The sequence below is a fragment of the Glandiceps talaboti genome, chromosome 2 (genome assembly GCF_964340395.1).
Source record: "Glandiceps talaboti chromosome 2, keGlaTala1.1, whole genome shotgun sequence".
In the NCBI taxonomy this organism is placed as follows: Eukaryota; Metazoa; Hemichordata; class Enteropneusta; family Spengelidae; genus Glandiceps; species Glandiceps talaboti.
This window is the reverse complement of record NC_135550.1, coordinates 2,994,846-3,010,151: the sequence shown is the minus strand read 5'-3', so window position 1 is coordinate 3,010,151 and position 15,306 is coordinate 2,994,846. Positions and strand designations below refer to the sequence as shown.

Sequence of the window (15,306 nt, the reverse complement as noted above, 5' to 3'; positions counted from 1 at the left end):
TGTCTGTCCGTCCGTCCATCCGTGTGTGTGTGTGTGTGTGTGTGTGTGTGTGTGTGTGTGTGTGTGTGTGTGTGTGTGTGTGTGTGTGTGTGTGTGTGTGTGTGTGTGTGTGTGTGTGTGGATAAGTTAAAATCAAAAACCACTGGACTGATTGCCATGACTCATGATATTTGGTGGGTGTATTACTTTGGGTGTCAAGTTGGGAAATTGTTCAAATCAAAATGATCTTACCACCGGTCTGTGATTGATTTTTGGTCAAAACACTTAAACTGATAAACTACTGGGCAGATCGGTCTGAAATTTGGTGGGAACATTCTTAGGGGTACTTAGATTACGAATTGTTCATGACATTATGATCCCATCAGTGATATGCAAATTATGGCTAAAAATGTGCCCTGTGGTAAAAAATCGATAACTCCAAAAGAGTAGATTGATTTGAAATTTGATGGGAACATTCTTAGTGGTGTTCAGATTAAGAATTGTTCACAACATGATGGTTCATCAGTGATATGCAAATTTGGTCTAAATTTCTCAATTTTGGTCAAAAACTTATATTTTGAAACTGCATGGTGAATGGGGTTTAAACTCGATGGGGATGTTTCTGGAAGTATTATTCTGCAGTTATTGTTCAAAACAGCAACTATGACCACGCCCTTAGCAAAAGTGAAATGATGTGCATATTACAAAGATAAAAACATGGATGGGTATGTAAGTGAATATATGTTGCTTGTAAATATGCCTAGCAACAGGACCACGCCCATAGCAACAGCCAACTACAGTTGTGCTACATCGCCATTGACGGTATTTTTTATTTTCAAAAGGGAAAACAGAACATTTGAAGCAGGAGAGGACATGAATTGTCATAATGAAAGTGGTAGAAAGTCAGAGCCGAGTAAACTTGGCATTCACTCAAATCCCAGTTCAAGAGCCTTGACGTCATGCACTGCGACTGGTCACATAAAAAGGTCAAAGGTCAACCTATTAAACCAGGTAGACATCCCCAGGGTTCGATTTCTGAATGGTGTTTATTGCAACAAATCGTACTCCAAACAGAGGCATGAACACTTCTTGAAGAAGTTGGAAACTCTCCGAATCAAAGAACTTGAAAAGGAAGACGCCAAGGCAATTGCAAACAATATCGCTTACCAAGAAGCTGTTACTAAGCAACGGGAAGAATTGGTGAGAATTAGAGGCAGATTTAACAAAGAACAACAAGAGCGATTCAAAAGACAATACGTTACGTGGAAGGGGATTGAGTCTGGTAAATTAGACTCAGGAAAGTACGGTTTACCAGAAAACGTGACAAAGAAAGATCACAAACACCATGAACTCAATAAAGAACTCTCGTCAAAACGGACTTCTGAAAAACACGTTGGTTGCCGAGAGAAGAATGAACAGCTATACAATTATATTCTGTATCCAAAAGTTGGAACTACATTAGTTACAAAGGTGATGATGCCGGGAACTAGGACAATCAAACAGGTGTTAAAAGCATCGGAAAAGAACAAGAAAAAAGGTAACGCAAGTTTTTGTTTTCAAGTCCACGTCTGTCAAGGAGGATTGGTATTCATACAAAAGTGTGTGTGTGTGTGTGTGTGTGTGTGTGTGTGTGTGTGTGGATGTGTGTGTGTGTGTACGTGTATGTACACATGTGTGTGTGCTTATTCGTTGCAACTTTATAATATTCCCTCATTTCTGTTACAGTTACGGGAAAAGAAAAAGGAAAATATCGGCGTAAAACCGTAGTTGTCAACTCAGCCAAGAGACTGATCTCCGACAATCTAGGTACGTTTAACTTGGCTACTGGAAATCTTCGAATATTGAGAGTATCGTGACATTTTCTATTTAATATATCGATTCCTAAAACAATTCTTCGATTAGAAAGAAATATTTAATGTACATGTAATTGGTTTTATTGATCTTATAGTGAACTTTATGAAGGACTGAGACGCAACAAAATTACGAAGCCAAATGTCTTTATATACAGGATGTAGTTGTAGAATGCCAACTCTGACTTGCTCACTCATATGTGTTTGCCTTTCTCATCGTTCTCCTCTGTCTGTAACCATGACGATAAATGTTGTTCTTCGTCAGTTAACACTAGTAAGATGGTGATGTATTTAGATTTGCTTTGTAAGCAACGATGTTTTTAAATCAGTTTGACTTTGTTCGTGAATGCGACCCTTGCGATTATATCTTACAGACACGTTGACTCTGAATGGAAACACAAAAACCGGGCAACCCGTAGAACAAGATACAGAGACAATGCTAAATGATCACAATGACGAGGACAACAACGCACAGATCCAAAGCTGAGATGAACATAATATATCTCTCTCTATCTTATACAAATACTTTATAAAGTTTGTTCTAAAATTGACTATCAAATTCATGAAAGTGTTTTATATCGGAAAAATCGAGAAACAACGCAGACGATCTATCATCATTCTAGACTAGGTTTACATAGGGCCTCGTTTACAACGAACTTTTTCTCTAGCTCTACATCTGCCAAACAACTATTGTCCACATACATTTTACAAAACTCGTATCAGTCTGAGTCCCAGTATTATACCAAGAATTAGTGTATTGTACCATAGACATTGGAAACTCCACTAGTGTATTATAGCATAGACACTATACTCCACTAGTGTATTATAGCATAGACGTTGGATACTCCACTAGTGTATTATAGCATAGACGTTGGATACTCCACTAGTGTATTATAGCATAGACGTTGGATACTCCACTAGTGTATTATGCCATAGACACTTGATTCTCCACTAGTGTGTTATAGCATAGACGTTGGATACTCCACTAGTGTATTATAGCATAGACGTTTGATACTCCACTAGTGTATTATACCATAGACGTTTGATACTCCACTAGTGTATTATAGCATAGACACTTGATACTCCACCAGTGTGTTATAGCATAGACGTTGGATACTCCACTAGTGTATTATAGCATAGACGTTTGATACTCCACTAGTGTATTATAGCATAGACGTTGGATACTCCACTAGTGTGTTATAGCATAGACGTTGGATACTCCACCAGTGTATTATAGCATAGACGTTGGATACTCCACTAGTGTATTATACCATAGACGTTGGATACTCCACCAGTGTGTTATACCATAGACATTGGATACTCAGTGCCTATGGTTATTTTACATGTTCGTTCACTGTTGTCGAGTGTAATAGGGCCGTAGCCCTTGAAAAATACAATCAGGACATTTTATGAAAGGAATACGTCGTTAAAGGAGGAGGGACTATTTTATTAGGGGAGGAAAGGGTTTTGCATTTCTCTTCACCTTGATATACTGTCCGTTTGATGTATATGGTTTTATTATCAGAATACTTATACGGTTTGACTCTACAGTGGTCTGAGGCTTTGAGTAATACGACAAAAACGGGGACACTGTTCCATGTGTAACTTGTTAAGAGATTTCTCTGTAGACATGACTACTCCGAACCGACCAGATCGTGCAGTAATGGCCGGTAGTTATGGCTTCACCTATTAGTCTATGTTTAGTCGTTGTCAGGGAATTAGCCTTATCAACCAGTCTTTATTAATCGGAGAATAAAGAAAATAAAATTCTCTTTATTGTAAGATATATGATTTATTGTGTTCTGTGTGCTTAAACACGAAAACGTCACTCGGGTTCGCCTCAAGTAGAGTTAAAAGGTTTGGTACTGGTCACGTGGCTACTTAGTCTTATTATTATCAGTGGTCTGCACGTACTTCAACGATCACACATACCACACAAACAAACTGGTCCAACTACCTGTAAGTAGGAACCATAATATACCGTTACCAAGGTGATAAAAACACACACCCGTTTACTGTTAACACAAAAAGAGTGACGATTGTGGTACACTGATGAATGGTATAAAGAGCCGTTATTTCCATTCATACATTCTCGTCTGACAATACGCATGACTGAGGGGTCATCTAAGTAATCAAGGTAACCCGACGATGTCAATGTTTATTGTCTGTTCACTTCCCAGCAATAATTATAGGACCAAGTCTTTATAGAATTGGTTCATTTTGAAAGCAGACACTTATTGGGGAATTCTTGGATACGGAGGAATCCTAGGTTTCAAGAATAATCTAACTACTTTACAAATTCAACAAACTTCTCCAAAGTACCACGACTCACCTTTTGGTAAGTGCTTTGTTTGTTTTGTGAGATAGTTTCTAAAGTCTGTACAAGTGGGTCATGGTTACCAGTGGTAACTTACCACCGGATGTAACTTCCAATCCACGAGGATTCGATATGTTTGGAGTTTTTGTCTCAACTTACTACCATATTGTGATAAATTGAGTATTCACTCATGTGAATTGGAGTATTTGCATGAGTTGTTCTGCAACAGGTCGTGCCAAAAGTTCAGCTCAATTCAGTTTTATTGTACGGTCATATATACACTCGATAGTGCCTTAATAGACTTTGTTAAATTGATAGCATTCTAGATGGCTATAAGTTAACATACATGGAAACTGTCCTGACATGACCTCTGATAATGTTCAAAACGATCGGATCACGTAGATTCCACAATACGGCAAATGTCATGTGTTCTTCGGTACACTAGCCGAACAAGTCTCTCGCCATTTAATAGTCGTTCTTTCTTATAGTGTGTTTTGGTATGCTATACAAGAATGAAAGAGTTGCAGAATCTCCGCTTGGCAACTGACCCGCATTCAATATGTTCTTATCTATTAAAGGTCATTATGAACAAGTCGTGTCCATGGCAGAAGAGAGAATATACAATTACACAGTATAACAGAGTGGTCTAACGGTTTTTATCGGTGATATCAATTGAAACAGTTTCTTGCATATTCAACATGGATCGAAGTGCAACGAGAGGAGGCAAGGTTAAACGTCGACAGATTATCATGAACGATAAAGAGATCAAACAGGTGAACTCGCTACAGTCTATTTACATGAACAGCAGGGATAGAAAAACAAGGCATGAAAAGGTGCTAACTAAACTAGAAGAGCTCCAAATAAAGAAATCGAAAGAACAGGGGAAAGAAATGAAGAAAAAAGAAAAATTACACAAAGAGTCGATTGAAAGGCAGAAGAAACAAATTGAGAAGATACGGAACAGATATAGTGAGGAACAATACGAACGATATGTGAAACATTACGTTATGTGGGGTGGGAAAGACACGGTTGGTGTTGATCGGGCCCCAAGAAGAGAATTAGGACTTCCGGACGGAGAGGAGGGAGATAACGAAGACTTAGTGTACATACGGACATCGAACGGTAAAAGAAAGGGAAGCGAATCGTCCGCAATATCTTATGTTGATGGCCCAACTGTAGTACCTCTGCGACAACGAAATAAAGACAAGTTAAATATGATTCTAAACCCTACATATGGAGCCCATAATCCTGAACGAGTTCTGATGAATGACGTATCACTTAAAGAGATCAGAGACGCCGCCAAAATTGTCAATAAAAGAAAGATATACCGGCAGCATATCGGTAAGGGTGTGGAAATTGAACATATGGGACTTTATTATGAGGATTGCATACAATTTTCACAACAAAAGTAACTCATTAAACAAAGGAAAGAGAAGATATTTAAAGAAATTTTACACTATATCGGACGAGCAGGTTGTCGATGAGTACATGCATTATGTACTGGTAATAAGTGTGCCATTGTTGTCGTAGAAACCTCTAAATTAATGTTTGCTGATCCCCTTTCTCTTACAAAAATCAACAGCCCTATACTGATGTTATGCACTGGCACTAAGTGGTAAAAACGTCGGCAAAACCCCCAAATATCTTGTTTGAGATGTCTTCAGTAACAACGATACGACGGCTAAAACAGTACAATTACTATTTCTAATATTACAACTAGTAATACTAAAGTAAAGCACTTTCTCTATATGCCACACTCGTTTATAGCATTCATATCAAGTGTAAAAGTATACTGTTTCAATTGGTGTATTTAGAAGCCTAGCTTGTGGAATTTATAATGTTGTCATGAATTTGTAATTACTGTGTTTGGGTTCAGACGTGACCCTGCTTATACATGTCACCAAACACTTAGTTAGAGAAATGAATATGGCTCACATGGTTGTCAAGACAATATGTACACTAATATCGTATGTCTTGTGATGATCAAATCTTTCAAATCATCCACAAGACTTGTAGTGGAATGATAAACTGCATACGAGACGATATATGTGGTATAAACTGGAACTATAGACTTTATTTATCAAAGCCCTGATGAGTTCGGCCTAAAACGGCCTCCCTCCAAGGCCAGAGCTAGAAGTCGACTCAGATGCTCACAGCTCGACCAGAGCTCGACGGTCAAAAGCCAAGTGCTCAATCTCTACGACGCTATGGTTACAATAATTAAATTACAATTAGTCACGCATACGAAAATAGGTCATGCATAGTTGTAATCGTCATGGAGATGAAACAAAGGACACTAAACTTTAAAATGACATCTCCAGACATACAGTACTAGTATTAGTGTACCTATTGTCTTGACACCCATGTGAGCCATATTCATTTCTCTAACTAGGTATTTGGCGACATGTACACACAGGGTCATGTCTGAACCCAAACACGGTAATTACAAATTAATGACATTGTTTTTTTTCCTCCAAGGCTTGTCCCATGTCTGTGCATGGAAGTATAACCCACAGGCCTGTGGTTGTCCCAAGCCGTATTAAAGAAAATAAAAATGAAAATACGGCACTCTCCTCTCTTTTTGAGAATTAAAAGTAAAACATAGATACAATTCTGGCATATGCAAAACATGATTGTGATCATTTCTGTCAGAAATGTACGTATCATCGTCGACAATAATATGTGGTTGTATGCGTAGTCAAGAAAATTTCACATCATAGGACACATTACAGAGGAGCAACTTCAATTTACAATATTGGTGAAATTCGAGGCCAGAAAACGATTACCACTAAACCAATGCCTCCCAACCCACAATATCGATGTGATCAGGCACATCATGAAATTAAAATATCTCCCAACCCCGTTCCCAACCCTCCGGAAGAAAGCGCTTGATGGCTAGAAGTAGAATATTAGTCGATAGGAATTCTCGTCAGGCATAACAATAAACCAGTGAAATCGGCTTTCTCTGTCGAACTGCAACAGTATCCCACCTAATTTTTTTAAGTGACCACGAGACCTCCGCATAAAGTTGTCGAACATGAAAAGCTAAATTCATATAGGAATGTTTTGTCGAAAACTTCAGTGTTGCAGCCAGTCTTTGGAAGAGTGGGACATAATGTCCCGAGACTTTCATTTTTCTGGGTCATCATAAATTTTTTTGGGACATTAATATTTATCTAAAAAAGCGTCAATGGCGTTGTAGCATATCTGTACAGTATTTAAAAATATTTACCCATGCACATGCTGATCCATGGTAGATATTTGTTGAATGATTATGCAGTTGCTATAGGCGTGGTCATGTTGCTAAACATATTTGCATACAATTTTAGTGTGGGTCATCTATGACCCGTCACTTCCAAAATTGTGGGTCAGGTCTAAAAAATGTGTCAAATGACCCGAAAACCCCCTCTGGCTGCAACACTGAAACTTTACTCAAAATCTTTTTCAAAGAGTTAAAGTAATTGGATGGACAAAATAGTATAATGCGACAAATTAAACACTCTATAGTTTAATAGTTCAGAGTTCACGTAATAGTTCAGTTTCGTATAAAATAGTTCAAGCTCTGTTGTTTGATTTGATACTTCTCTTCTCTTCTCATGGTTCTTGATTCGCTATCTGTTGAATTTCGGAATTGCAACTTCATCGTCAGTCGTCTACAGCTCGGCATGTTGTTTGCTTGTCATGGTTTCAAACTTGGTATTTTGAAGACTTTCATGGTTACAAATCCTCTATTGGACGTGGTATCGTCGTCGGTCTTATTCCTAGACTGGGAAAGTTCTTTTCCCTTGACATCTTAAATAATTTCTCTGTCGGCACTCGCTTGACTCCCACATCAGTAGAATCGTGAAGAAGTTCTTCTCTGGGTAAATAAGTATTTATACGAGGAACCCGCTAGCTTTACATTGGGTAAACTCGCTTAGCAGGCAAGGGGCTAGCCAGTACCAATTGGCCACGTTGAGAAACGGGTTCGGATCTCCACCACTATCAAATCTTTAGGTTAAGGTCAGCATTGTCATCAAGTTAATTCCCGTGTTTGGGTTCAGACATGACGCTGTTTATACATGTCGCCAAGCCTCCACCTAGTTAGAGAAATGCATGACAATGAGGTCAATTAGCAAATGAAACAGTACACTTTTACACTTGATATGGATGCTATATAAATGATTGTGGTACATACAGAAAACGCTTTACTTTGTGTTATGGGTTGTAAATGAACGATGTAAAGGAGATTAAAACTTGAAAAGTGATAGCAAGTGGGCCTATACTTTGTTAGAGTATAGGCTATGATAAAACGATTGCTTAAAGGGGAATGCCACTCTAGGAAATAGATACATTTTCATAAAACATGAGTTCCGGAGTCATTTCTTGATTTTATATCACCTACAATTATTTTCGATTTCAGCCTCGGAGAAACATCAAGTTCAGTGATCTTGTGCATTTATAGGGTATATTTGCTAAGGGCTATTGCATCATGGGAAACAGTATAAATACATTATTCAATGGTTGAACACTGAATATTCATGAGTAAAAATGTTATAAACTTCAGTGTGAAACAGCTGTCGTGAATATTCTCACGCACATGATTTGATTAGAGGCATGAAAAATTCAGTTTCGGCATTTGAAGCAGGATATCGGGTATTACGTAATCTTTCAATCTCTTTATGTGACAGAAATTGGTTCAGAGCGAAACTCAGGAGATAGTACGGAAGACGAGGGTGGATACGTTAGCTATGATGGTGATGATGAAACTAGTCTGAGGACGGACGAATATTAGACGATTTGGTTATCACGTGGTACAGCCAAAGATGTACCATGAACATATAGAAACAGTGTTCAACAATTAACACAATTATAAACTTTACTTACCCTCATGCATGAAAGTGCATACCTCTACATATCATATCATATCATATTATGTACAGCTTTAAAGGCTAAAAGCCTATGAGCCGATCAAAGGTAAAAAAAAAATCAAATGTTCAACAGTCCATAGTCCAAAGTTCCACGAATAGTAACATGTATATAAATCAAACACTATCCAAGTTTATGTTAATGATGTATTTGTATTCAGCCCAGTGACTGTCTAGAGTGTTTTTGAAAGAGTTGATAGTATTCGCTGTAACAATTTTTGTTGGCAGTTTATTCCATGCATTGATGATCCGGTTTGGAAAAAAGTTGGCGCGAGTTGACTTCTGACACAAAGACTTCCGAACTTTCAGTGGGTGGCCTCTCGTGGCACTATGTGTTTCGCATTGGAAAAAATGCTGGTTCGCAGAGTATTTACCATGAAGATACTTCCATACTTCTATCATATCGCCCCGCATCATTCTGTACGACATACTGGGAATATCTAAGCGTGTCAAACGTTCACTGTAGCTCAGGTCTCTCATTCCTCCAATTAATTTTGTTGCTCTCCGTAACACATTTTCAATTAAATTGCAGTCTTTAACAAAACGTGGTGACCACACAACATTGGCGTACTCTAAATGCGGACGCACAAGGGCAATGAAGAGTCTTTTCAGTGATTCTTTGTCTAGATATGTGAATGATCTTCTAATTAAACCGAGTATCTGATTTGCCTTATTTGCTTGTTTCTGTACATGAGGAGAAAATTTCAGTTCTGTATCAACGAAGACACCAAGGTCCTTTTCTAATAAAGTTGTCTCAAGTGCAGTCTGTGTGTTTCCACTGTCCATGGTGTACTGGAAGCTTGTGTTGTTATGGCCCATATACATGTAAAGTTGTCACCTGTTGTTGCTTCCTATGTACGGATTATGTTCGGTATTACAGCTTACAGACTGCGTAATCGATAATCAAAATCAAATCTAAAATATAGTACTTTAATTTGTATTTGAAGCCCAATTTATAGAAATTACGTCTTTCAATATAGGACTCACACCACAAGAGTGGTTGAGTGATCTCAGATAGGATTACTATAATAGTACTTCGATTTTTCCAATAATCACTCAACAGTTTAACTCTGATGTTTTTTTTCAAAGTCTCACATGCGCGCACACACACACACACACACACACACACACATATATATATATACACACACATACACACACACGTACGTACGTGTGCGCACACACGCATATACACACATTGTGACTAAACGTCAAGAGCGTGAACACTTGTTACTATTTCGTAGTTATTGATGATTTATTGCAGTTAGTAGAAGCTATTCACATCCATTTGGAAAACATTTGTACAGTTGAATGTGGATGTCTATCATCTCCGTTAACTTATTATATATATATATATATATATATATATATATATATATATATATATATATATATATATATATATATATATAGTATAAGTAAAAAAAAAATCGAGTACTGGTCTTTCTGTAAATATATTAGCAGTCTAGTCCATATATTGTGTTACATACATAATAATTTGATAGTAACTGAGTTGAGAAATATAGAAATGTCCGGTTGACCTCAAACAGCTGTGACACTAGTATAAAAGAATATGTCTTGAGACAGCTTGTTACAATACAATAGGAAAGGCGAAGGTCAACCATATGTCCTCAGACAGCTTGATGTAGTACAGTGGAAAAGAGGGCGCTTGGTAGCATAATTAATTTTTTGCAATTTCAAGAGCTGATACAGGGCTAAAGACAAAAGAAGGGTATTGAAGCAACTTGATAAAAGAATTCATTAATATTAATAAGTCCACGTCAGAGAGATAGATTTTAATCCAATCAGCAATCTTAGGATAAGAATTGTAATATATTTTGTATAATTATGTAGAAACGCCCAGTTTCTGTGCTATATATGTTACATTTTAATAGTACTAGAATGGAGAGCCGAGAGGGCAATTTGGAAGGTAGAATGTAAGGGATGAATATATGGTGAGAACTGGTTCTCTCCATGGAGGTAGGAAGTCCTTCAGAATCATACCTCCATAAAGATCTTGATCTTATCTGCCTTGTACTTGCCGTTAAGCTGTGAAATAAATCTATCTACAAGCATCCTGTTGGTCAATGTGCATTGATACCTCTAAGTTTGCCAAGCGAGTGTGATTCCCTGTAAGAAGTGGTTGGTAACAACGAAGTGAGGCAACGTTAGATTTGACAGTTACAAATATGTAATAATAATACTACTACTAATATTTATTTCTTATATAGCGCATTACATAATTGTATAAAAATCTCAATGCCCTTAAAAATAAACTATAAAACGATTTAATAAAACTGACACATTGTGTCAACCATGAATAAAATACTTTCATTGAGCCATGCTGGAGAAATATGCTTTTCGAAAGAGGTGTGTTTTAATTTGTGCTTTGAAAGAAGACACAGAATATTTTTTATGTGTGTTTATTGTTTTGTTTTTGTTGTCGTATTGTGTACATTTGCTTCAGGGCCCCTGGGAAGATTAGGTTGGACCTAACAAGGTCACCCTTTTTCTTTTTTAAATAAAAGTCGTTATTATTATATTATTAGAAGGTGCATTGCGAATAGACGAATCCAGAGAGTTCCGCAGCCTGGGAGCAGAGACTGAAAAAGCGCGTTTGCCATAATGCTCCTGGACATAGCGCGGTTCAGAAAGTTTCGTCGCGACTGCAGAACGTGTTAATCTTTCTGGCCTGACGACTTTGAGAAAATCCGACAAATAAGTTGGGGCTTGACCATGAATACATTTATATGTGAACATAAGAACCTTAAACTCAGTTCGGTGGACGACAGGGAGCCAGTGTAAATCTCGGACGACAGGCATTTATGTGTTCGTGTTTCCGAGTGCGAGTGCGAGTGACCAAACGGGCGGCGGAGTTCTGTATACCGGCGCTGTAAGCAGATAGTAATGGAGATTGCTATACAGACTCAATAGTCAAGACGTGATGTTAAGAAAGTGTGAACCAGTCTTTCAGTAGTTGTGCGATCTAAAACATTACGGATGCGACCAATGCGATTTAAAACAAACGAAGCTGACTTGCAGACTTGTGAAACTTTACCTTGTGATAAAAACAACACTGTCAAAATAAAACCCAAGATTCCTCACAACGGTAGATGGTACAATTTGATCCAACCCAACGCGGAGTTCCAATAAAGGTTTGTGAGGTCTGAAATTTGAATGCAAATGAATCAGTTCTGTTTTACTGTCATTCAGGACTAGTTTATTTGAGACCATCCATTCACGAATCTCATCTACACAGGCCTCGATTTGTAATTTAGAGTATTCGGCTCTTTTACAGGTTAGATATACTTCTCTGAAACTGAGCGAGTGTTTTTCCATGATGTCCTCAAGGGGAGCGCAATACAATGTGAACAGTATTGGCCCAAAACTCTGCCTTGTGGAACTCCATATAAAAGTTCACGTGGTTCTGATGAAACTCCATCTATCATAACACTCTTGAGTCCTTCCTTTCAAGTACGAAGCAAATCATTTCAGTGCTAGTCCTTTGATGCCAAAACCAGTCTCCAGCCTTTCCAATAGAATGGTATGATAAACATGGTATCAAACGCAGCACTCAAATCCAAAAGAGCGAAAATTGCTTCTGAATGTTTATCTATCGAAAGCATGACGTCATTCTGCACTTTACAAAGCTGTTTCTGTGCTATGGGATTTCCGATAGGCTGATTGAAATTTGCAATAGAACTGAGAGCTCGACAATGGTTATCCAATTGTTGAAATACAATCTTCTCAATGACTTTACTCATGAATGACATCATTTTTCAATGAATCTGGATCTAATCCAGTCTTTTTCAGCAAAGGTTTAACTATTGCATGTTTGAGACACTGTGGAAAAATACCAGATCTGAAAGACTCGTTGACTATGTCACATTGTCAGTAGTACGAGATGATGTGTATATGGAAGACACGGCATTTTCAACAGTGAAGTTGGAAGTGGATCAAGGTTGCAGGATTTTGAATTCATCGATAACATCGACTTAGTAACGTGGGATTCTGTAAAAGAATGTGCACAAATTGCCACAATCAATAAAAGGTGGTACCCTAGACATAGAATCTAAACGCTTTCTGAACTTAGCTACTTTGTCACATAAAAAGTTCGAAAACTTTTCAGCTAGGAACTTGTATGTTCTGACCTGTAATTTTATTGTCACCGATTAGGTTTTTTTGCGCAAAATTTTGTAGTTGTATAATTCTACAATTATAATAAATTCCTTTCTACAGAATATTTTATGTACCATATCAAGTGGATTCTGAACCTTATTTTTGATAGTCAATTGCAAGCCTTCGGTAATTACAAGGGGAGGGCCGGGGGAAATCAGGCCCGGGCTGTTGCGTAAAATTTGACCCTCCTCTGATTCTGTCGTGCTAAAAAGTGACCCTCCCTCAATTTCCTTTCTCTAAAATATGACCCTTCCCCGGTTTCAAAAAATATGGATTAAATGTTGTCAGACATGGAAAAGGACGCTAGTCCCAAAATCAGTGGTTTAAAGGAATTAATCCCACTGCTGCCACCACGTTGAAAGTGTTAAAGCCATTGGTTATTTCCCAACTACCACCGCATTACATTTATGTGAAGACACTGTTCACTATATGCCATATGGTTGTCAGCACTGATTTGATGATATGGTCTGACATTATGATACCTAACCCTAACCCTAAGCCATAATTTAAGGCAACATTGGACTGATCATTACCATGGTTACAAGACTAGTGTACTATAGTAAAAATGAAACATGTTTTGAGCACCACATATACATAGCTAGTAACAATGCAAAGTACAGTGCCAAAAATCAAAATAATATTGATTTTTGAGGGCTCACTAAGTGTGCACCTACTGGCTATATGGCATGGAGCTTGCATACAACTATGCATAGATACCCAAATAAAAAAATAATGCTAAGTTAGACAATACAGTTAGTCATTTAAAAAAAATGTAACTATACTCTAATCCCATTTTCTAAAATATGGCCCTCCCTCGATAACCGATTGGAAAAAGTGACCCCTTATTTATCCCCCATTCTAATTACTGATGGCTCCCTTATGGCAACACAACATCGTACATGTACTGTATTTCATCTCCAGAGTTTCAGACCGAAAGCGATATTATTGTCACAGGTCATTGACCCGCTTTTTGTCTCTTGAAATTAAAGATAGATATCCATACTACATGATAATAGTACTGGATTTGATCAAGGTGCCTGTCTCGAATCGTTTTACTTTGACTACCTCATGCTGTTCTTATTGTTCTGATGTGGATGGGGAGTGGTGGTTGGGGGGGGGGGGTGATGATGACACGTTTGCATTAGTAATTAGCAACTCGAAACTGGGAAGTCATTTTGACTAAGTTTATCTGGCGACTACAGACAATGATTGCGCCTTTATGCATGTTCAATATAATGTCACTTTTCTGCAATTTTGTTAAAGTTCTGCAAGTCATATCTTAGGACCACATTACAAACAATGTGTCTGGCATCGCTTTCTTGTGTTATCCTTGGTGATTTTTTGTACGTACATAACAGTTTACCAAATAAATGAAAAGAACGAATATTAAGCAAAATGAATGATTTATATTTGTTTATACAAATTTTTGAAATAGCGGCTTGTGATGTGTTATTGGAGAATGATGGCGACACGTAACTATATTCACTACACTGCTTCCTCTTCATGTTCCCGCCTATAGCTATTTAATTATCATACTCAACATGTACGGATATTTCGCTGATAAATCCATTCAAAATGTCAGACAGACTTGACATGTACGTCGTTGCCGCTAGTCACTAGAAAGATAGTTGCAGTTTAATAACAGGTTAGGCCAATAACTACATGTGATGAAATAGAAGAAAATGTCTGGGAGATGAGCGTAGCAATTGAATAACAACATTTTAGTTGTGGTTAAGTATGGGAAAAAACGCAGCCTAGGTTGTAGGCCTAATATATTGGTCGCGTAGTTAGCCGCTTTGAGAGTCGGACATTTTGCAAATTGCTGACAAACTGAATCGGAATTCAAAATATATCATAACGAGGAGTACTGTGCATACTTTTTGTCAAGTTCATGAACAGTGAAAATCCAAATTTAGTCTACTACAGCATTACTGGTGTATAAACGACACCAAAGGTTTATATTTTACGTATTGTCTAGTAGGCCGTTGAAATCCCATTATAAACTCAAGCTTATTCGTTATTTCTACTTTATTGTAGTCCTCTGTGGTCGGAAATTCGTCTTAAATCTAGACAT

The 15,306-nt window shown here is 37.7% G+C and overlaps 2 protein-coding genes across 2 annotated transcripts; one reads left to right on the top strand and one right to left on the bottom strand.

Annotated features, from left to right (window-relative positions):
* The first annotated feature begins 3,851 nt into the window (after positions 1-3,851).
* On the top strand, positions 3,852-9,746 carry LOC144453508 (uncharacterized). The gene is made up of 3 exons (XM_078144821.1): positions 3,852-4,167; positions 4,725-5,487; positions 8,817-9,746. The coding sequence occupies exons 2-3, from the start codon at positions 4,845-4,847 to the stop codon at positions 8,918-8,920; spliced, it is 747 nt and encodes a 248-aa protein (XP_078000947.1). The 5' UTR covers positions 3,852-4,167; positions 4,725-4,844; the 3' UTR covers positions 8,921-9,746.
* Positions 9,078-9,839, bottom strand: LOC144453534 (uncharacterized). Its single transcript, XM_078144848.1, has 2 exons — positions 9,428-9,839; positions 9,078-9,085 (listed from the first exon to the last, which is right to left on the bottom strand). Exons 1-2 carry the CDS (start codon positions 9,837-9,839, stop codon positions 9,078-9,080), a joined length of 420 nt encoding a protein of 139 aa, XP_078000974.1.
* Positions 9,840-15,306: the final 5,467 nt, after the last annotated feature.

Excerpts from the sequence above, each read along its gene's own strand:
- LOC144453508 (XM_078144821.1), top strand. The coding sequence starts at position 4,845 with ATGGATCGAAGTGCAACGAGAGGAGGCAAGGTTAAACGTCGACAGATT. Across the intron at positions 5,488-8,816 it reads GATATACCGGCAGCATATCG|AAATTGGTTCAGAGCGAAAC; the intron begins GTAAGGGTGTGG and ends TTTATGTGACAG.
- LOC144453534 (XM_078144848.1), bottom strand. The coding sequence starts at position 9,839 with ATGGACAGTGGAAACACACAGACTGCACTTGAGACAACTTTATTAGAA.